At 41.8% G+C, this 24,350-nt stretch overlaps 1 protein-coding gene across 1 annotated transcript; it reads right to left on the reverse strand.

Moving 5' to 3' along the window:
* Nucleotides 1-9: 9 nt before the first annotated feature.
* On the reverse strand, nucleotides 10-23,646 carry LOC124145088 (triokinase/FMN cyclase-like). Its single transcript, XM_046514772.2, has 16 exons — nucleotides 23,283-23,646; nucleotides 22,355-22,465; nucleotides 19,704-19,888; nucleotides 16,102-16,180; nucleotides 15,461-15,550; nucleotides 13,694-13,728; nucleotides 13,135-13,219; nucleotides 11,291-11,380; nucleotides 10,467-10,583; nucleotides 9,406-9,543; nucleotides 5,216-5,350; nucleotides 3,655-3,773; nucleotides 3,083-3,186; nucleotides 2,068-2,101; nucleotides 1,360-1,446; nucleotides 10-526 (listed from the first exon to the last, which is right to left on the reverse strand). Exons 1-16 carry the CDS (start codon nucleotides 23,485-23,487, stop codon nucleotides 374-376), a joined length of 1,767 nt encoding a protein of 588 aa, XP_046370728.2. The 5' UTR covers nucleotides 23,488-23,646; the 3' UTR covers nucleotides 10-373.
* Nucleotides 23,647-24,350: the final 704 nt, after the last annotated feature.

The raw sequence follows: 24,350 nt of genomic DNA on the forward strand, positions 1-24,350 counted from the left end.
GATTTCGATTTCATTGTGCTATTTTGATTGGACTATGCATAGACTCGTTAGTCCAGCCAATATGGAACTCCAAGTTCGGCAAGGGTGGAAACTGGACTATTGTAGTCAGTTAACTCCCTTGCCTCAGGAAGATGATAAGTGCCAGTCTGAAGAAAGCTCCAAATAATAGCCTGGACACTATTTGGTGCTAGGTCTCCAATAATCACCTGGTACATTACACCCAGGTAGAGACTTCTCCTTGGTATAAATGCAAAAAATAAATGGGATCCCAAAATATTGAAATAAAAAGCACTGGATCATATTTAACCCCTGATAATATAATACTTCACATTAATACGACTGTATCTTTATCATTGGCATGTTTCCTATGTCATTATGGTGTGAGTTTGTCGAGTGCTGCCTTCAGCCAGATGGTGACAGAAACAGCCCCGGGGTCAGGCTGGGTGAGTCTCGACGCCTCCACGTAGCTGGCCCTGCCCGCCCCTGCCTTCATCCTGGCTGTAGCATCTGCACCTTGCTGCGCTGCCTGTAACAACATCACACTGCATGGTCAAGTGTCAGCAGTTGGGGATGGAATCACAAAACACAAGACACATGTCTCTGTAGCTCACCTAAATATTTCTTAAACATCAATATTTCATATTCAGTCAAAAAGCATGGTCAAAAATCAAAATATATACGAAATTATGTGTGCAATTCCATATATCAACATATTTACTAAATATCAAATTTGTAATGATACATGCGAATATGCCTGATGATGTGAAAAATTGGATTGGAAGTCAGTAAGCGAGTTAGATACCCTTGACTTCTTCTTTCTGAGGAGACACCCAAAAGGACATAGGCACCACGACTTTCATCCTGAGATGAATAATCAAATAAATCTCTTGACATGGCGTGGCCATGATAACACAATGACAGTGAGAACTAGGGCTGGGACGAGTCTAAATTTACTGCCTGGCTACCCACCCCTCTATTACACGACCCTACCCGGATACCCACTGTAGGTCTCAACAGATTGGTACAAAATGTCTGATTGGGAAAAGTTTGACAGTAGCCCTGGCAAAATGTATTTAGAAGCATGTATAAAACGATCTGGTCATGCCTACACTGAAGTTGACTGAAGTTTTATCTTTATGCAAACATATAAAAGTCAGAAGCAATGGGTGCATAGTCAGAAAGATATGCAAATATTAGTTCCAGATAAGTTTTGTCATTAAATATATCACGTGATTTACCACGGGTCCAGGTAGCCCTGTGGGTACCCGTGTCCTACTCAGCACCCACCCAACCCGAGTACCTGAGTTACCCGTCTCAGTCCTAGTGAGAACACTTCGCTACACTTAATGTGACCAGTACCTGGACAGCCTTGGCAAATGCTTCCAGGGGAGGCAACTTGGGCAGCTGTTCCTTCAAGGTCACACTGGCGGGGTAGAGGGCGTCAAGCTGTACACAAAAAGAATAGCTTGTCATGTTTTGTCACCTACATCACTTTAAAGGGAGTTAGGTTTTCATGCTAAAGTGATACATGGTATCTCAGTAGGCTATCACTATAAAGCCATTATTAGTCCGCCTGTACAAGCAGCCACACATGTTTGTGCATCCATGTGTATAAGTGCAATAGTAACACAACATTAAACCTCATTTCACCTCACCTCTTCTAAAACTCTTCTGAAAACTTTAAAAGTCAACAAGAGTCATCAGGAGATGACATATCCCCCTGGTCTGGTACAATTGGAAAATCGTGTATAAATGGAATAGCAAGATTCAACAATAAATATTCAACGGTTTAGGAGTTCTGCTCAGTAAACGGAAATCATCTTGTTTTCATCCTGAAAAATCATGAAAACAAAACAAAGAAATGGAATAAAAATCCCAGTTCCCAACTAGACTCATCTATATAGAAAGTTTCAACAAGAAATAACAGTTTAACAGTTTTGGAGTTCTGCTCTAGAAACGTCTGACAGACGGACGGACATGGAAATCGCTATAATCCCCAGTTTTTCAAACCGGGCTGTGGATGATTTTGAGGATGGTTGTGATGTTATTGTAAATGTGTGGACCTACCATGGTTCTGTCCCCAGGCTCTGCTCCTCCATACCTGCCACACAAAAGAACACAACATCAAAACTCTAACACTATGGAGCAAACTCACACACACTTACTTGATTCCACAAAATTCTGAGTGAGTGAGTGAGTGAGTGAGTGAGTGAGTGAGTGAGTGAGTGAGTGAGTGAGTGAGTGAGTGAGTGAGTGAGTGAGTGAGTGAGTGAGTGAGTGAGTGAGTGAGTGAGTGAGTGAGTTGGGTTTTATGCCACTTTTAGCAATATTCCAGCCATATAAAGGTGTATATGATCTTCACACATTGTACCCGTGTGGGAGTCAAGTCCAGGCCTTCGTCGTGACCAGCACACACTTGAATCACTACCCTACTCCACAACCTTACAGCCTCTCAAACGTATCTTCCTGAATTACAGAAGGATAATGTCTGTATTTATATATGGTATAATGTTTGCAGATGCTGTGTGTATTTGGCTTTGTATATGGGCCTGAGGCCTTCATGCAAATAAACGTCTTCTTCTTCTCCTACTGAAGGATTACATAACATACCATAAGTGCAAACTATCCTGAAAGTCCCACTTATTGACAAATGCTGTTTGTTTGTTTGTTGTTTAATGCTGCACTCAGCAATATTCCAGCTATATGATGGCTGTATGTAAATAATCGAGTCTGGATTAGACAATCCAGTGATTGACATCAAGTGCATCAATCTATGGGATATGACATGCATCAACCAAGGCAGCAAGCTTGACCACCTGATCCAATTAGTCGCCTCGTAAGACAAGCATGGGTTGCTGAAAAACAATTCTAACCTGGATCTTTATGGGTTTTATTGACAAATAAATGAATGTTTCTTTGATCACGTCCGAAAACAACTATAGCACTATTACATTAATGACATGTCAGAAATTAACAGTGAATATATTATTTGAGCAATATTCCAGCAGGCTGTGAGTATGAGACTGGTGTCTGTAATGGGGTTGTTGTCATCCTGCCATCACAATGTACCAGGTGAACTGACCTAGTGACTGCCTGAATGCCCTGGTGCAGCGCCTCGCTCCATGATGCAGCTGTTGCTGATGTAGTCAGGCACTTCGCCGCAGCTGTCAGGAACAAGCTGTACAGCTGCAAAATGGTATAATGATGATGATATTGATGATGATGATGATGATGATGATGATAATAATAATAACAAGAGTTTGCCACTAATGTGGCTATATCCCCTGCCCCTGTTGCAGAATTTTATGACATAATTAAATCTAAACAAACCCTAACCTTTTTTAACCAAGGTGGAACTTGTCTTGGAAATTGTAAAAAAAAGAAGGGTTTGGAACCTAAGACCATCTTGTTGCCATAGAAATGTAAAAAAATTCTAAAATTTCTAAATAGCAAAAGGCACCAGTTCAGCATGTACCTGACAGACCTGCAAAGTTTGATGAAAAAATATTGAAATATTGCTGAGACTGACTTATACACAGTCACGTTTCTTGGTATAAGAACATTTGCTAAGACTGACTTATTTTTCTTGATATAAGAACATTAGCTTAGACTGACTTATGCACAGAGTCACAAGGGGTGGTTAGCTCAACTTACGGCTCCCGACGAACCCCCCATGTTCGTCTCCACAATGTTTGCCAAAGACAGGGCCAGGTAAGATGGGTTCGTGACCGGCAGCCCTGGGTTGTTCTTCGTAGCGAGCTTGGAAAGGATGGCTGTAACATATACATCATAATGGATTAACAAATTGATATGGGATATTAAGTGAAATTTTCACATAATAAATTCTTTATCTTCAAGACCAACAGCACCTTGACAGACCCTGTCCCGTCCAAGACAACCTATAGACCCTTGACAGACCCTGTCCCGTCCAAGACTCACCTATAGACCCCTGACAGATCCTGTCCCGTCCAAGACTCACCTATAGTCGTCTGACAGTCCCTGTCCCCTCCAAGACTCACCTATAGACCCTTGACAGACCCTGTCCCGTCCAAGACTCACCTATAGTCGTCTGACAGTCCCTGTCCCCTCCAAGACTCACCTATAGTCGTCTGACAGTCCCTGTCCCCTCCAAGACTCACCTATAGTCCCTTGACAGACCCTGTCCCGTCCAAGACTCACCTATAGTCGTCTGACAGTCCCTGTCCCCTCCAAGACTCACCTATAGTTGTCTGACAGTCCCTGTCCCCTCCAAGACTCACCTATAGACCCTTGACAGACCCTGTCCCGTCCAAGACTCACCTATAGTCGTCTGACAGTCCCTGTCCCCTCCAAGACTCACCTATAGTCGTCTGACAGTCCCTGTCCCCTCCAAGACTCACCTATAGTCCCTTGACAGACCCTGTCCCGTCCAAGACTCACCTATAGTCGTCTGACAGTCCCTGTCCCCTCCAAGACTCACCTATAGTCGTCTGACAGTCCCTGTCCCCTCCATGACTCACCTATAGTCCCTTGACAGACCCTGTCCCCTCCAAGAGTCACCTATAGACCCCTGACTCACCCTATCACCTACAAGACTCACCTATAGCCCCTTGACAGACCCTGTCCCCTCCAAGAGTCACCTATAGACCCCTGACTCACCCTATCACATACAAGACTCACCTATAGCCCCTTGACAGTCCCTGTCCCCTCCAAGACTCACCTATAGCCCCTTGACAGACCCTTTAGCCCTCCAAGACTCACCTATAGACCCCTGACTGACTGTCCCCTACAAGACTCACCTATAGCCCCTTGACAGACCCTGTCCCCTCCAAGACTCACCTATAGACCCCTGACTCACCCTATAACCTACAAGACTCACCTATAGCCCCGACTCACCCTATCACCTACAAGATCCACCTTTAGCCCCCAGACTCACTGTGTCACCTACAAGACTCACCTTTAGCCCTCCGACTCACCTATCACCTACAAGACTCACCTTTAGCCCCCGGACTCACCCTATCACCTACAAGACTCACCTATAGCCTCCTGACTCACCCTATGGCCTACAAGACTCACCAATAGCCTCCCGACTCACCCTATCACCTACAAGACCTGCCTATAGCCCCTCGACTCACCCTATCACCTTCAAGACCCATTTAGCCCCCCGACTCACCCTATCACCTATAAGACTCACCTGTAGCTCCCCCCAAGTCTCCCTGTCCCCCACAAGACTCACCTTTAGCCCCCCGACTGACCGTGGTCCCACAGTCTCCATCCCCAGCCTCCCGGTCCAGCGAGTTGAGCTGACTCTCTGCTGACATAAGAGACAGACTCACTGCAGCCAGGACGTCATACAGCACGCCACCCTCCTCTGAAACCAAAGAGACGGAAGGGTTCACTCACTACATCATTCTGGGGGACACTGGCTTCCCACAAAGCAAGGAAAAGAACCAGAGTCTAGGGCTAGATGAGTCAAAGCAACAGTCACCAGGCTACCATACCACCTTCCTCTGAAAAATATGGTAACCATACATGGACTTCAATCTCATTTAAATGAGAACTCAGTTCTCACTACCGCTAAACAAAGATCTGAGGACATCCCATTAGGGGTCATGTCAGAACGACCTTTCATCCGACCAATCAGACCATCGCTTACCAGATTATGAAAGTGACAGTCGGAATGTGATTTCTAATCATGCAACCTCGAAAACTTCGAACGATAGTTACAGGTTTAACGACTACATCCATACAATCTAGACTATCTATTAGCCATTCCAGAATGTTCTTTTGTTCAGGTTTCAAATTTGTAATCGAGAATTTGTCAAAATATGTTTCGAAGCGTAGTCGCCAATTTGAAATTAGTGCCGTAAAGCATGAGAAATCTGTCTTCTGATTGGTCATTCCAGTGGTCGGTCAAAGTTCGCGCAAGGTCGGTCTGACGTGACCCGTAATGGGATGTCCTCAGATCTTTGCTTAGTGGTAGCAAGAATTAAGATCTGATTTTAATTAGATTGACATGGACTTCCACATCAAAATGATATCTTAAGACAATTACAAGTATGTAAGAGGACTTGTAATCCACTAAATTATCTCTTATTAACTGTTAAAAACATTAAGAAATCATCATTGAAATATATGAAGTTATACAACTGACTACTATTACACACAAAAATTGTTATTCTGCATTAATAACAACATCAAGTACAGAGATATGGCTGTAATTTTATGTGCTGATTACAAATGGGGTAATGGGCGATCTTTTTCAATTTATCTTCCCTTCACTAACCCGCTAGGTGCGCTGACCCGGACGGTCCAACCTTAAACTGACGGCGCATGTGGTATGCGCGATACGAGCACTACATGTTACTATGACGCCTATAGACAGTTAACTAGTATAACCTTCACCTCTGTCGGCAACGGTCACGCTTGTGTGTGGACAGCATATCTTTTCGCCTAAACAATGATTTATCTATTGCCATGTCCGGAAATAAATGTTCCTTGATTTAATGATACATCAGGGATGACCACGACTGATTATATTGTATAGTTATCCACTAGATAGGCGTTCGAAGCGATGCGGTGAGATCAGCTGATCGTTCATCCCATGTCGCTTTGTTGGCGTTTTGCAATCGGTACTGAAAGTGTTGCCCTTGATGTATGAATATCAAAATTAAGTAGATTATTGTATACGTTCCTATATCTTTGTTGTAGCATCGCCGAGCAGGCTACATCATATACATGCATTTCAGTATGTACAACGGTGAGGCGATACGGTACGCGAAATGTGAAGGTCTTATGCAACGTTGCCCGTAGCCTCAATGTTGTGAATATTGACAGCAACACGTGTAAGTATTTGTCAGATATATAACAGAGAGCAATGAGAAATGTTCTCAAGAAATTGTAAGAGTAACAGGCACTGTACAATTACGTCATCAACTAGATATCATGATACAATGTTCAAAATAAAAGAAATGGAAATCACTGAAATCTGTTTTGATATTTTAAGGTTAATTGGTGCATGTTGTATACAAGGATTTTATGTATATGAATGGTAGCTGTTTGTTGCCAGATACTACCATGATTATTTTTCAATATGATCAATGAAAGATATATATTCTTTTGGCCTTTTTTTAATTTTAGAAAGTAGAAAAAAAAATTCAGACACAGAGGACCCTATATATTAGTTAAAATACATATTCAAGAGTATTTGTACCAACTACAATTTATATAAAATAAAACAATATATTCATACTAATTGCCAATCTCTATAATGTTGATGGTATTAACAATGCAGTGTCTACATCCAGTTTGCATTGACAATAATCATATGATTGTGACACAGATAAAGCTGATTCTTAACTTCATTTGGCCTTGCTTTTTATGTTTCCTTGTTCTAAACTGATGTTTCAAATTCCAACATAAACAAATTATTAATGTTATTCTTTTTTCTCTTCACACCAAAAGATATCTGCCTTGCACAATGACTCTTATTATTTTATTTAATAACTTGGCGCACTTGTGCATGTGTACTAGTATTTGATTACATGTGCATTACTTTTTAGCTGTCATCTGTTTCTGAACTGAATATTATGCTAATAATGATAAGTAACATAAAAAAGCGACTCTGGTATTGTTCCAGGTTTGGAGAATCAATCAATTCATTGTGAAAACATATTTAATTTCTTACAAAAGTTACTTTGATCTTGATAAGATCTAAATAGATTCAAATTAAATAGAGGAGATTAAATTATGCAGTCTTATTCATTTCAGCCAGTCTGTCTAAAATCCGGTCCATTTTTTCAGGCAATAATAAATGAATAAAAATTTAAGAAAATATATACCTTACCTGAGTGAATCAGTCAATATGCATATTGACTGAAATTTTCAGTCAAAATACATATTGGGCCTGATTATAGACACTGACAGTAACATATGTAAGTATAATCTGTTATATGCAAAAACAAATAACATAAATAAATCCATTTATCTACATGGAATGAATGGGGTTTAATTTGCATTTATTTAACCATCAGAAGATTTGATGATAAACTTTCATATTCATATTTACATATAAAATTCATATTTGCTATATGATAATAATATCTACAAAATATACTTTATACTACAGGTGTCTTGAAGCACTCTCGAATGAAAATCAGGATACTTAGATACAGCAGGATAGTGTGTGGGTTTGTATGGGAAATAATTTGTCAACATTAAAATAAATATAATGTTACTAAAACAAGAAGATAAAAACTATGATTTAGATCTATTTATGCATCATACACATTTTGTGGGCTAGTCAGTATGATTTGTTGTTTGTTCGGACACATCTCGGTAATTAACTACTTTTTTAAGAGCATGAGTATCAGAATTCTGTAAGAAATGATGGATCAATGAATTAACACCTGTGATGACTCAGAGCACTTAATGATGGGACACATGTTATAAGGGGCAGAATAATAAAATCTCTTATTTCAATGTATGATGACTGGTATGTATATTGCAACTGAGTAACTGAGTGCTTAATAGATGCATGGTAGATGTTCATTTGGGCTATTTCTAAAATAATAATTTAAATTTAAATATTCAGATGCAACTTTAATTTTGATATAAAAAGTAACATTTAAAATCAGTTGTTTTATTATTTTGAACGTTATTTCTTCTTAAAATATTTGTAAAGGCACGGATGTATACTTACTATATAGATCATTGGTAAAGGCCTGTCAAAGATGTCTGTGTGCTGCAAATGTTGGCGTATCACTAATTTTATTAAATTGAAGTCCATGGTAGTATTTGTTGAAATTTGAATGCTTGAATTGTTGTGGGAAATAACACAAAGGCTGATAAATAAAATGAGTTTGCATTATTTCATGGATGCAATATGTTAGCCCAGACTGACAGAATGCCTCGCTGTTTTCTGACGTAGAAAATACCGTGGCAATATACCATTTTTCATGACGTTTTTCCCGCTATATTTCAAAGTGACAATTCGTCTTGCAGTTGAAGACTCAACAAATGTTGATATTATAAACTAATAATCACTACAAAATATGTGCTAGTTAAAAATATTCAGTTGTAAACGACCGTTTTTGAACGAAGGTGCAACAGGATAACTCTTTAGCTTGGCTCCGTCTCTACATGTCAGAAGTTGTCGCAGCGCGCATTGATCCGGGAACCAGACCGGAAGCGACAGTTAGGACCGTCGCTTATATCATTTCAAAAGGAGAGTTATTGCCCTTTGGGACAAAAAGATCGCCCATTCTAGTCAGCCAAAATGGGCTGAACATATTTCATCCACTTAATTCTGGTATATATCACAACCAGCTAATACAGTCACATGTACTCATATTTACATATACATTTGATGATGAGAACATTTTCATCCTGGAACGCTTGATCTCCTTTCTAACAGAGGGTACATACCTTTTGACAAGGTGACTGACCCCCCACCACTGACCACAGTGCTGGCGTTATCACAGGCCATCTCTCCTGGTGTCTGTCTGTCTGTCACTCCACGGGGCAGGTACGGCTTCGACCACCCTGGTGCGGAGGTTGGAGCATCTGGCGACACAATCAACCACACCAGTTACATCTAATCTACAGACTCAGAACTTGATTGAATTTAAGTAAACAGAATAAGTGTCGGAACTCTGCTCAACTTTTTTATTGGGACCAGTAAAACTCCATAACTAACCATGAGACAAGCATAGGATCAACATCAACCGTAGAAATTTTCAAACTGTGTACAAAGTTCATGGTTCTTTGCCCGACCACAAAGCATGAAATGTGTTTCATGAATAACTTTCACTAAACATGATACTGGGTAAAATCTTCCAATATTTGTTCAAGTTATCACAAGGACAGAAAAAAGAGTTACCATGACGACAGAAGGCAAGATGTCAAATTATTACATAAACTCAACTGTCTGTGACCAACTCTGCCAACACGTGTTGATATAACCTGCAGAATTCATTTATAACAACATAAAGGATAATAATAGTGCCATGACACTGTAGCTCACCTGGACAAAAAGACAAAACAAAGACAGCTACTTAACAAAGGTTGCTGCAGCATTGATATTCAAATAAGGTCTGCATACATGCTGAGGACTGACACTAGAATCTACCGGTAATGATTTCAACAAAACATGATGTCATCATTAGATGAAATATACATGCAAAAATTCATCTCTCTCAGTCTGGCACGTTTACAGGAGCAAATATGAATTTTCAGAGAATATTAGAGCATGGTCAACATTTTAAAAAATGCACAAAACAAAACAGAACTTAATAAGTATGTGATGAATTACACAACTAACAAAACATTCATAAATTTAAACAGAAAACTGTCAAATATAGCTTTTTCAATATGGCTTCCGTATCAATTTTGGATTGAAATCAAGAAACAGGCCACTTGACTTTCAGTCAGCATACTAAGACAGCAACACAATTTATCAAGCCACATGGTGAGACTGCGTTACCTACCTAGACAGCGACACAATGTGTCATCCAACTTGAGCAGGGTGATCGACACGCCCGCCATCTGGAGCGACGTCATGAACGTCCCACAGTACATGCGGTCAACTTTCAGTCCTCTGCCCTCTGCAACACAAGCACACTGGCACATTGACAGCGCCACCTGGGGCAGCAAACTACTGGTATTCAAACTATTCTAATAAGACTCAACATCATTGTTTCACACAAACTTAGGATTTTGTTTGTTTTGTTGTTTAACGCCACACTCAGCAATATTCAAGCAATATGACGGCGGTCTGTAAATAATCGAGTCTCGACCAGACAATCCAGTGATTGACATCATGAGCATTGATCCACGAAATTGGGAACGATGACATGCATCAACCAAGTCAGCGAGTCTGATCATGGGATCTCCTTTAGTTGCCTCTTACAACAAGCATAGTCGCCTTTTACGGCAAGCATGGGTTGCTGAAGACTTATTCTACCCCGGATCTTCACGGGTAACATAAACTTAGGGCAGGTAGAGTCATTAACTTGTGCAATAATTTTGCAATCTCATTAAAATTTGATATCAGTGCTCACTACCGCTACACCCTTGTACCAGCTTTATTTTTTACACTCAAAACACTGGTAATTACTGTCTACAAACTGAAAAAGTTGGAAGAATGATGCTGGATAAAAAACAGAATCTCACCCTCTTGTCCTTTGATATAAAATATCAAACACTTGTTTAGAACTCCTTCTTAAACTTCAGAGCTTAAACCTTTTACTGGCTTGTTGATATATTTGACATGAAAAGACTCTCTGGTGAGACTTCTATTCATCAACTGTACCTAGGTAGCAGAGTGCCTCTCGTGTGACAATTGTGAGCTCCAGGACTGAAGTACCCCCCAAGTTGTTCACCATACACGCCACACGGTCGCCTGCAAAATATGGATGCAGATACAGGGAGTGAGTGAGTGAGTTGGGTTTAAAGCCGCTTTTAACAGTATTCCAGTTATATCGCGGCGTGTCAGCCTAATGTGGGAGGAAAGCCCAAAGTGATGCAGGTCTCAGATGTTTACCACTTCGGTGAAACCCACGAGCACGGGTATGGTGCTCACAAACCTAGAAACATAATCGGGGCGAACCGGGATTCGGACCCACAATCATAGGTTTCTGGCGTGCCCAAGGGATGCAACTCTGGATGCAGATACAGACAAGTGGAGTGTGGTTGGAAGTGTGCACAGCATCTTGGTCAATTAATTTTTCAAAGACATGATATTGCCTGAAAACTTTAAAAATCTGCAAAGGAACCCAAGTCATTCAATGTCTGACATTGTCCCTCACTCACATTGTGACAAGACACAGCAGGTCATGACACTCTGATGATGGCCGAAACAACTGACATGTCTCTTTCATTGAACATTTCAAAGACATTTGGTGCAGGATCTCAGTGCATACCATCAACTGATTTGACAGAATGAGATTGTCAAGGAAAGAAACTAGAGCCACAAGGCTCTGTCTGCAGTTGTATCTGACTTGTGAGAAATGACTTTGTGATACTTCAACCTTACATTGGTCAAACATATATGGTGAGTTTATATATAGAAAGATTGATGCTAGGTTTTTGGAAAAATCAAATTGATTGATCACGGAGAAAATTTCTTCATGAGCAGGAACCTATAAGCCAAATTTCAGCTCCATCACATCAACCAGTATCAGAGCAGTGGGGTCAGCACTGATGAAAGCACTGGGGTCAGCACTTGGGACAGCACTGGGGACAGCACTGGGGTCGGCACTGAGGTCATGACAGGTGACAGCACTGGGGTCAGCACTGAGGTCAGCACAGGTGAAAGCACTGGGATCAGCACTGGGGTCGGCACTGAGGTCAGCACAGGTGACAGCACTGGGGTCGGCACTGGGGTTGGCACTGAGGTCAGCATTTGGGACAGCAGGAACAAGACTTGGGTCAGCACTGGGGACAGCATTTGGGACAGCAGGAACAAGACTTGGGTCAGCATTGGGGACAGCATTTGGGACAGCAGGAACAAGACTTGGGTCAGCATTGGGGACAGCATTTGGGACAGCAGGAACAAGACTTGGGTCAGCACTGGGGTCAGCATTGGGGACAGCATTTGGGACAGCAGGAACAAGACTTGGGTCAGCATTGGGGACAGCATTTGGGACAGCAGGAACAAGACTTGGGTCAGCACTGGGGTCAGCATTGGGGACAGCAGGAACAAGACTTGGGTCAGCATTGGGGACAGCATTTGGGACAGCAGGAACAAGACTTGGGCCAGCACTGGGGTCAGCATTGGGGACAGCATTTGGGACAGCAGGAACAAGACTTGGGTCAGCATTTGGGACAGCATTTGGGACAGCAGGAACAAGACTTGGGTCAGCACTGGGGTCAGCATTGGGGACAGCATTTGGGACAGCAGGAACAAGACTTGGGTCAGCACTGGGGTCAGCATTGGGGACAGCATTTGGGACAGCAGGAACAAGACTTGGGGGGACAGCACTGGGGACATCACAGGTGACAGCACTGGGGACAGCACTGGTGTCAGCACTGGGGACATCACAGGTGACAGCACTGGGGACAGCATTTGGGACAGCAGGACAGCACTGGGGTCAGCACTGGGGACAGCAGGAAAAATGCTGGGGGGGGGACAGCACTGGGGTCATCAAGGTTTACCTGGGGACAGGTGGAGATGAGTGGTGGTCTTGGGGTTGGTCATGTGGTCCAGCATCAGCTTGACCGCCTCCTTTGCACTCACCAGCTGTAGAAAATATTACTGAGGTTAATGAAACTAGGACAAACACCAGTGTACAAATACAAGGCCAGGGACTATGATGGCCCAGAGGTACTTTCTGGGCAGAGATGCGTTCCTTAGCTATGCTAGAATAACAGGTTCAAATCCAAAGCAATTAAGTCATCCACAAGGGAAAGATCATAAGTACACCTGTACTATTAATGAAGTGCAGGCTTGATATTTTAGTATTGTGGTATATGAAAGCTGTCAAGATGTCAGTGAAAAAATTCACTAGCCATACTGATGATGAGATTTAAGAATAACGTAGCAAATTTTGCTGGTAAGATAAATTCTTGTCAACTGGTCCATTGGAGTGTGTGGTTTGATGTACCCTGTGTGTAATCCTATGTTAGTGTGTGCACACACAGGGTGCACAACACCATATACCCTGAGGGACCGGTCTAATGTCATTAACCTATAATGTGACTGAAAGATCCCTACCTTAGTCCTCTTCACTCCAGCCTCCCCATGGATGCCTTGAGAATATAGACACATATATTATGGTACAATAAAAATAATCAAGTAAGTGGTGGATATGATCCAGCTATACAATGATTGCCCGTAAATAATCAAGTTAGTGGTTGACATGATCAGCCATACAATGATTGCCCGTAAATAATCAAGTTAGTGGTTGATGTGATCCAGCTATGAAATGATTGTCCGTAAATAATCAAGCTAGTGGTTGATATGATCCAGCTATAAAATGATTGCCCGTAAATAATCAAGCTAGTGGTTGATGTGATCCAGCTATACAATGATTGCCCGTAAATAATCAAGCTAGTGGTTGATATGATCCAGCTATACAATGATTGCCCATAAATAATCAAGCTAGTGGTTGATATGATCCAGCTATACAATGATTGCCCGTAAATAATCAAGCTAGTGGTTGATATGATCCAGCTATACAATGATTGCCCGTAAATAATCAAGCTAGTGGTTGATATGATCCAGCTATACAATGATTGCCCGTAAATAATCAAGCTAGTGGTTGATATGATCCAGCTATACAATGATTGCCCGTAAATAATCAAGCTAGTGGTTGATATGATCCAGCTATACAATGATTGCCCATAAATAATCAAGCTAGTGGTTGATATGATCCAGCTATACAATGATTGCCCGTAAATAATCAAGCTAGTGGTTGATATGATGAGCAGCATCCAAAGCAATTTTGGTGTGATGGCACACAATCAAACAAGTCTCAAAGTTGCGACTAAAACAGTCGCCAATGCAACCTAAATTTCAATTTGTCTGAAATTATCTTGTGGCGACTAAATGCCATTGCTACACATATGTAGACACAAACATAAACATGTCTGCTACTAATTGTACTCGCTAATAACTCCTCACAAAGTCAACAATGATTGGTATTGTTTGTTGTTTAACGCTGCACTCAGCAGTTTTCCAGCTGTATGACAGCATTCTGCAAATAATCAAGTCTGGACCAGACAATCCAGTGATTGACATCAAGAACATCGATCTACATCGATTGGAATACGGTGACATGCATCAACCAAGTCAGCGAGCCTGACCACACGATCTTGTTAGTCGCCTCTTATGACGTCATAATACGTAGATGCCTTTTACAGCAAGCATGGCTGGCTGAAGACCTATTCTATCCTGGATCTTCACAGGCTACATCCAGGAAGATAGAGATATGTCATAAATGTTATGTCAATGGGAAACATTCTTCAGAAGTGCAAGGAATGAGGTTTAACGTATTATAATTATTTTAATTGAAGTTTACACGATATACAGCTTTTCCATTGGACAAGAGATCATCACATTACCGTGAAATTGACGTTCATAAGTGTATGAACGACACAATATGACGTTCATACATTTTTTCACGAGACCGTGTTCTTGAAATGACGTAAACACTGACGGACTACTTCCACATTCCTGGGGAAACCCTTGGGAATTCCCTTGTACGGATACATACAGAAGCGTTCTTTCTCATCATTTAGACCCTTTAATCTTAAACTCAGTGTTTCAGTATACATTGAGTTAGTCAGAGAGTTTGACTACATGATCGTTTACGAAGATCCTCGCTACGACACTAGCAAACTCCGATGCAGCTCAAGCAGGATAAAATCCTGGTACCCTAAAGGGACACCACTCTGCGCAGCAAGCTGCCGCTCCCTAGACTGATGTGCTCACTGAGTCACTTGTTTGTTACGTCGAAGAAAAAGATTGTAAAGCGCTAACCAAGGCCAAGTTCCATCTCGTCATCCTGGATGTGGAAGGAAGGTCCGGATCCAGGTACACTGCAGGGAAACAGACACAGTCCAATAGTCCCTAGAGAGAGAGAGAGGGGTATTAAGTCAATGTCTGGCCAATGTCATAACATGTTGCCACGTTTTATCCACTCCCCATCGGATTCATCCCCAATCAAAAGTAGGTAATGGGGAGTTATTGTGTCTTGTATTCGTTTAGCGAAAAATGAATAGCAACATTAACATTTTGAGTACATCTGTTCTTTTCCACTGGTTCCAACAAAAACTTCACCTGAAGTGAAGGGACAGAATATTTTTACCAAGGTCAGGTATCTTACACAATTATTTCTTCTAAAAGTGATTATCATTCCCTCATGCATCTCGGAATGAACATGTTGAATAAAATTTGTCATGAAAAAAATGATACAGCGGAGGGGGGGGGGGGGGGGGGGGGCAAGGAACCATGTTACTTGTATTTGGGGGGTTCACTGTAAGATATGACCAGTCACAAATGCATATAAATAAATAAAAAAATTCATTAATACATTATATTCCACACATACAAAACCCTTACTGGGAAATAAATAGTTTCATTACACAAATGAATTGTTAATGAGAGGTTAAATATCGCACCCATTTTGGTAGTAGCATCTCTGGCAATGGTTGCAATGTCAGCCAATGACTTCCCCTCTTCAGCAAGGGCACCTGCTATCTGTAACAAGGAACACGTGATGTTATTCAAAGCTGTGTAGGCTTTCAAAATTGAATCTGGTTCAGACAAACCATTGACAGGGTAGAAAAACAATCTAAAGGGACTACCCTGCAATGAGTGAGTGAGTATGGTTTTACGCCGCTTTTAGCAATATTCCAGCAATATCACGGTGGGGGACACCAGAAATGGGCTTCACACATTGTACCCATGTCGGGAATCGAACCCGGGTCTTCGGCGTGACAAGCGAACGCTTTAACCACTAGGCTACCAGACTGCCCCTACCCTGCAATGAATACTGGTATATGGCAGTGTATCTTACTGTTTTACAATGATTGGAACTGTGTTGCATTGTTTCTGTTGGGATTCGGTAGACGCTAATTGCATTGTGTTTGGAGAGTGATCAGTCGTCAGGAAGTTACTATTTTAAGATGCTAGTGTGTTGTGTAAACTTCTGGTCCAGTATTCCGCGGACAGTGATCGTATGTTACCCAAATTACTGTCATGTTCTATGCGGTGAGGGCATGGTAGAGAATTTCCAGTAGTTTGTTAGGTTGTATATAAGGTCAATTGCATGTTTACATATCTCTCACACATTTCATCACTTTGGAACCAGCTTTCATGTGAGGATCACTCATCATCCCCGATTCCCTGCCTAGCCCATCCCGGAAGCTTGACCACTGTTGCAACTGGGTGAATATATATTATCATCACTGACTTTTGCTAGCACGTCTGTATTTTTGTACTTGATACTGATCACTGCCATCATATTATTTATTGCCATTGAATATTGTACTACCACTCTATTGTTTACTATCACTGTAATAGCTGTGCAGTAATTTGTATTGATTTGTAAACTTAGTGAATTTTGTAACAAATTTGATGATTGTACACCACTTGTTGGTTGTTTGTTGGTTTCACACTAATTTCTACGCACATATTTCAACATCTAATCACAATGAAAATATGCATCATGCATGAACAGCATGTGATGCATGTGCACACAGAAGTAAAAGTGTGTGTAAGAATGGGGGAAGACAACATCCATGTTGCCTGAATGTTTGGATAATCAAACAGTGTATGTCTCGACTGTAGGACAAGTATCATCAAACAGGTGGGCGTGCATTGAGATCTGGGCATGACCTAAAAAGGCAACACATAGACAAGATTGTCTCATAACCTAAATTGCACAATGCAATAGATTCAAATCTGCTCCTGTTATCAATGGAGAATTCTGTACGATAACAGGAAAGTGAATGTCAACATCTACCGTTAAAAACCAGTTACATGCAGCCAGCCTGAAAGCATGGGGTCCCGTGAAGGGTGTGATCCCAACAGCATACCATAGTTGGCAATGATTGGGGTGGGCTAGACAACATCAGGGACGGGCTGTGTGCTAATAACATTACATCATGTTTACAGACGAATCAATATTTTGCCTCAGATTCACAGATTGCAGAAATCGTTGTTGACGATGTAGCGACATGCAGTTACCAGGGCAACAGTTCTTGACCATGATCAGTATAAGCGCGGTTGTGTCATGCAGTGGGGCGGCATCACACATGACAGGCAAACTGACTTGGTTATTGTGAGTGGACATTTGCACAGCAATACTGTATTTTCTGGAGTATAGAGCGCACCAAAGTATAAAGCGCACCAAAGTATAAAGCGCACCCCCCTCTAGCTGATTCAGTATTTTGTGGAAAAAAATTGAATATTATGCGCAGAAAAAGATTACACTGTAGTTGATGAAATTTTGCATCCTGTCGTCCCATTCGCTAGAATTATCAGCAGAAGTATTGAAATGCAAGATGAAAAGGGCAGACCACATCAGGCCCAGGACATTACTGATTATCTCCGACAAGGCATATGGACATTGGACTGGCCCGCTAAGTCCAAACCTAATAGAGTATCTGTGGGATGTTCTTGGGTTGAGAGTTCACGCCAAAGACCCAGCACCCACCAATGTGGCCCAGCTTGGGGTAGCTCCTTTGGGGTAGCTCCTTTAGGTGCCGTAAAAGGCAACTATGCTTGTCGTAAGAGGCGACTAACGGGATCGGGTGGTCAGGCTCACTGACTTGGTTGATGCATGGCATCGTTCCAATTGCGTGGATCGAGCTCATGATATTAATCACTGGATTGTCTGGTCCAGACTTGATTATTTACAGACCGCCGTCATATAGCTGGAATATTGCTGAGTGCTGCGTAAAACAACAAGCCAACCAACCAGCTTCTTTAGGCAGTATGGCGGGCAACGCAAAGGGCACACATGCAAATAAGTTAATACACAGTATGCCATTAAGGTGTCGTACATGTATCAGTCAACATGATGGACACACCAGACATTGATCTACACGCCTGAAACTAATTTTACAGACATTTGTCAGCATTACAACTTCACTATCATTTCACACATCTGGTACAATTCACGCCATATAACAAACAAAGAAGCAGGCAATTTCACTCCTTGGCAGACTCAACACAATAAGCCACACAGGTTTATCTTATCAAATGTGTAACCATACCTTGAAGAAGTCACGAGCATTGACCATCTGGGTGAAACACCACATGGGCGTGGAACATGACAAAGTCAACAACAGAAAATCCAACATCAGCTCTTCAATTAGCACTAGAAAATAGCTGAGTGAGTGACACTATAATCACCTTACAGGCCCCGACAAATGTGCCTGTCGACAATAATGTGTGTGTAACCCCCAGCAGGCCAGCTTTTGGGAGACTGTCATAAAAACAGAGGTCGACCATTTATATAGTATATAGGGATGGTAAGTCTTCCACATCTGGAAAATAGCTGTATATTTCACAATGGCGCCAACACAAATCCACAAATATATCGCTGCCCCTTGAGAAGTGATGTGCAGGGACATAGGACCAAAGTTGTATGACACCCACATGCCACACATGGGGTTTCGTTACATTTACATTTTCTGTCAGTTCTATTCAGCTCCAAATTGTAGCAAAATTGACGCTCTGAGGACTGGTTCAGAATTATAGCCCTCAAATGAAACTGGACAATGAGGACAACCATCATTGGATTTTAACTTGTCCTCAGCAGATATGCATGAATTTTGAAGGGTGAGGTGAGGTGAGGAGAAATGGGGTTTAACGTCTCGTCCAAGATTATTGCACTTATATAGCGACGTGCATGCACGTGTATGTGTGTGTGTGGCTGCTTGTACTAGTCTGGACTGATGCCGATTTATAGTGCTAGCACACTGAGATACCATGCCGCAGTTTAACATGAATACCCCACTCAGACACAGTATACTGACTCCGAGCCGACCAGTCCTTGTTTTAGCCCCTTAATGCCGAGCGCCAGACAGGGTAACAACAAGTACCATCTTTTAACGTCTTTTGGTATGACGCGGCTGGGGATCGAACCCCGGACCTTCCGCTCTCCGGGCGGACGCTCTACCATTAGACCACGGAGGCGGTCTAATTTTGAAGGGACTACTCTGCCCAGGCATGTTCGGGTCAGGCTAACAGTGGTTGACAGGAGGCTTCCTACCTTGTGTATAAGGACTGTCCCACACAGTCCTCTCCTGCCGGCTGTCTTGTCTGTGGATGTCAGGGCGCAGTCCTCCGCCACCACCACCATATCGACACTGATCCCCTCCGCCTTGGCCCTCTCGGCAGCCAGTCCGAAGTTGAGGCGGTCGCCAGTGTAGTTCTTCACGATCATCAACACCCCACCTGTCACATGAGGTGTTGGATTAACTATAGACAACTTTAACCCTGAGACTGATACTGGTCCCAAGGAGACACCATGGGCTAAATTCAACTCACCCACAATTCGTATTACTATTGTTACTCCATTTTGAGAGAAATACAAACTGTCTAAGACTAGCGGCAATGTCAAACATCAAATTCAACAGTTATGCTATACAAATGGACTAATTCGGGAGGTTGTCATATATATGCACTACTGACAAAAAATCATCTCGCCAAACCAAGCTGGAATTCCGGAGTTACATTTTGGCTGGACTAACAAGTCTACGCAGAGTCCAATCAAAATCGCGTAACAAACTAGACATCTGGTTTATAAACAACATGGATTTCAATGTGCAGGTTTCGGTCGACTGTAGGATTTGCAAAGCATGTGTACCAGCAACTGGGCATCGACAGATATTTTCCAAATCTTTTAAAGTTTTTTTACCAAGGTGCTCAAGTGATTTGATGCACTTCAGGGGGTTAGATCCATTTCTTATAATATAGATCTTGATTATTGATCAGATTGTCTTGACTGGGTGCCGCTATTTTGAGAGACTGAGACTATGTGAGGCTGAATCTGATTGGTCAATAGGAGGGACATAGAAGGGACATAACTCATAATAACCACTGGAGGCGCCATGATTGAGTCTGGAAATTCCGTCAAGCATGGAAACTGGACTTTTATATTCAGCTAACTCCCTTGCCTTGGGAAGATGACAAAAACTAATGTAGGTATTGTTTGAGGTGTATGTGTACAATACCGTGGTCAATACTGTGCAAATGTAGGGGAACTCACAATCCAGGGGGTCCTGACCCTCCTCCCCTTTTGAAAACCAAATGTAGTATGTTGTAGGCAGTTAATTATCAGAGAGAAGATTTTGATATTTTGGACCCATCCCTTTAAAAAATGCTTGATCCTCCCTTGGGTGGTGTATCATCATACGACTTACAGGATGCAGGGTTCTAGGGCTGGGACGAGTCCAAATTTACTACCCGGGTACCCATCCCCCTATTACCCGACCCTACCCGAGGTACCCACTGTAGGTCTCAGGATATGTCTCAAAATGTCCGATTGGGAACATTTTTAGTATAGCCCTGGCAAAAACGTATTTAGATACATGTATTAAACAATCTGGTCATTCATACACTGAAGTTGAATTAAGTTATATCTTTATTCAACCATATAAAAAATCAGAAGGAATGGGTGCATAGTCAGAAAGAAATGCGAACATAAGTGACATTAGTGCAACTATAGCGTTCTAGATAATTTTTGTCATTTAACAATATATCACATGACTAACCACGGGTACGGGTAGTCCCATGGGTACCCAGGTCCTACTCAGTACCCACCCGAACCAGGTACCCGAGTTCCCCGCCCCAGCCCTACAGGGTTCCACATATCTTACTGAGCGATTGAGTGTTATCATTCACAGTGGGTATTCAGAGTTTTCCTTGGGTATTCAGTATATAGTAACTCCCTTGGGTCCAGACTAATGGGGAGAAGTATGATTTCTTTTTTCGTATTTGATGTCAATACACAGCTTATCTGGATCCCAGGGGGTGTCTATGCCTCGTCGAGGTGTACACATTGTATTAGGTGTCATATAGAATGTGTAACCTCATTTGTAAGCATACAAATCCATTTGATATATCATTATATCCTTCCGACATTATTTTGTCAGTCAGTATTTTGTTCACTCACATTTTACGTAAAGCTGTCAAAACATTTTCTTTACCCAGCACTCTTGTCACTGTACAACTAAACGTTTGCTGGTTTTCTTACGCAAAACATACCTTAGTGCAGTGTTTGTTTTTCTAAAACAATCTCATATTTGAAATTATGTTTACACCGTCAGATACAAAATTTAATACTCTTCATGTCTACATTATCATGACTTTCTTATTGTTTGAGGTAGACCCAGTACTGTGCGAAAACATTTCTTGAGCAATGTTTTCAGTTTTCTAAACTTTTGAATTTTAGTCTATGTTACTTAGATTCAATAGACTGGCTTTAAGTACCTCGTTACAGAACTCTGGCTACACAACAGTTTGAATTTTGAAGTGAACACAAAATCATCCCAGCATGCTCAGTTGGGTGAGTAAGCGAGTTTGGTTTAACGCCACTTTAAACAGTATTACAGTTATATCGTGGCGTGTCAGCTTAATGTGGGAGGAAAGCCTGAAGTGATGCAGGTCTCAGACGTTTACCACTTAGGTGAAACCCACAAGCACAGGTATGGTGCTGACAAACCTAGAAACATAACCAGGGCGAACCTGGGATTCGAACCCACAATCGTAGGTTTCTGGCGTGCCCAAGGGACGCAACTCTGCACAGCGAATCGCGGCGCCTAGGCGACTGGGCCACCCGTGCCCCCTGTGCTCAGTTGAAGAATACAGGCATCAGATAAATTATCAGAAGGCATCAACACTTTACACCAATTGTCTCACCTGGGTTGTTTTTGCCGATGGCTCTCACAGCCGCCTGAATGCTGTTGGGGGGTGGGGACGTGAATACAGCGCCAGCAACAGCAGCACTCAGCATCCCCTCACCAATGTATCCTGCAAGATGGACATTGTGACTACATTTAACTGAAGTATATGCTACTCATTCACTTTTCACAATAACTTGTAAATTGTATTTGGCAAGTCTGGTGTTCCAGAAAGCAGGTTGTGGAGGCAATTTCTTCCCTAACTTCAATGAGGAGGTCCAAGTTCAGACATATGATTTCTGATCTTGCAAAGACAGGCATTTATCTCGGATTGTCATTATATACCTACTCATGTTATCCCACTCATTTATGCACCTGTGAAGACCCGGGTTAGAATAGGTCTTCAGCAACCCATGCTTGACGTAAAAGGCGACTATGCTTGTCGTAAGAGGCGACTAACGGGAACAGGTGGTCAGGCTCGCTGACTTGGTTGATGCATGTCATCGTATCCCAATTGCGTGGATCGATGCTCATGATGTCAATCACTGGATTGTCTGGTCCAGACTCGATTATTTACAGACCGTCATATAGCTGGGATATTGCTGAGTGCCACGTTAAACAACAAATTAACAAACAAACAAACACTCATGTATGCATTTGTTGTTACTGTTACTCTACTGTTAATCCTCCATCTACTATATATATTCTGTACAATGTTCCTCATTCAGTCTTGCTTGACAACGGTATAAGGATCTATACCGAAACGTCACCCTTACAGTATTAAAGAAGTTGTTATCCATAAATTGTGTCTACTTTGCCTTGTTTAACAGTGATAAATACAGGTAAACGGGGATGATCTTACATAGGCCACATGATTAATAGAAGAAGAATATTTGAATCCATTATGAACAGTGCACATACAAATATGTAATAAATGTTATATCTACCTCCGTGGGCGGGTTCGTGGCCGGACCCTCCCCCCGAGAGTAGACCGACCCGCCCCTTGCTGATGACCGAGTCGATGTCCGATCTAACAATGACTCTGTGTCCGGATAACTTCTTCAGGCCGGGGTTGACCGCCACCAACCCATCCAGGCATTCGTCTACACATGCATCAACCTTATTGATCAACTTCTTGCCAGACGACGACATTGTGCTGAAGTAATGTATAGATGCTTTGGTGAGAGTTTGCAGAAAATGTATCAGATGACAGCCTTTCAGTTACGATCTGTTACTCGTAAACATGAAAAGTAGACATGACACATTTAGATCCGACAAGCTGCTATACACAACTTAATGGCAGTTACCTCCCTTCTTTGTAACTAAAGACAGTTGCGGTATCATTTAGGGTGTACATTTGACATGTTAATTTTATTTAAGCTGTGTACTTTAAGGAACCGTTTCGTCCCCAATAAAACCTCGAGCGGCACATAAAAATATTTATATTTACATACATTTTCAAACTTAGCAATGGTGAGTCGGTGAATGTTTTTGTCAGCTATTCGGTTCAGAGTAAATTTGTAATGTTTATTTTTTTTAAAAATCATTGTACCATGTTCATGACGTTATGTTATTGTGTAGGAATAAAATTATACTCTTATTCTTTTTGATAAAAAAAAATGACAGCTTCTTTCATAACAGCTAAACCTTTCCATTGAAATAGTGTTTCCGCCAATGTATTATAGCATATTGTATCCGATCTTGAAATGGATTTATATGCATATGGACTACCCATGTGTAATGAAAAAATAATAATTTAAAGCACGAATTTAATGGCATTCATTTTGAACTTGATTATAATCTAAAACACAAAATGTCTACTTGAAAACTCTGACACGAATGAGTGAGTGAGTGAGTGGGTGGGTGGGTGAGTGAGTGAGTCTGTCGTGTTTAAAGCCCCTCTGAACAGTTTTTTTCAGTTAATTCATGGCGTGTCAGCTTGATGTCGGAGGAAAACCCACACAGGTCGTAGACGTGTTTGTTTGTTTTGTTTGTTTGTTGTTTAACGCCGCATT

The sequence above is a fragment of the Haliotis rufescens genome, unplaced genomic scaffold, assembly GCF_023055435.1.
Source record: "Haliotis rufescens isolate VD_foot unplaced genomic scaffold, xgHalRufe1.0.p SCAF_3, whole genome shotgun sequence".
NCBI classification, from domain to species: Eukaryota; Metazoa; Mollusca; class Gastropoda; order Lepetellida; family Haliotidae; genus Haliotis; species Haliotis rufescens.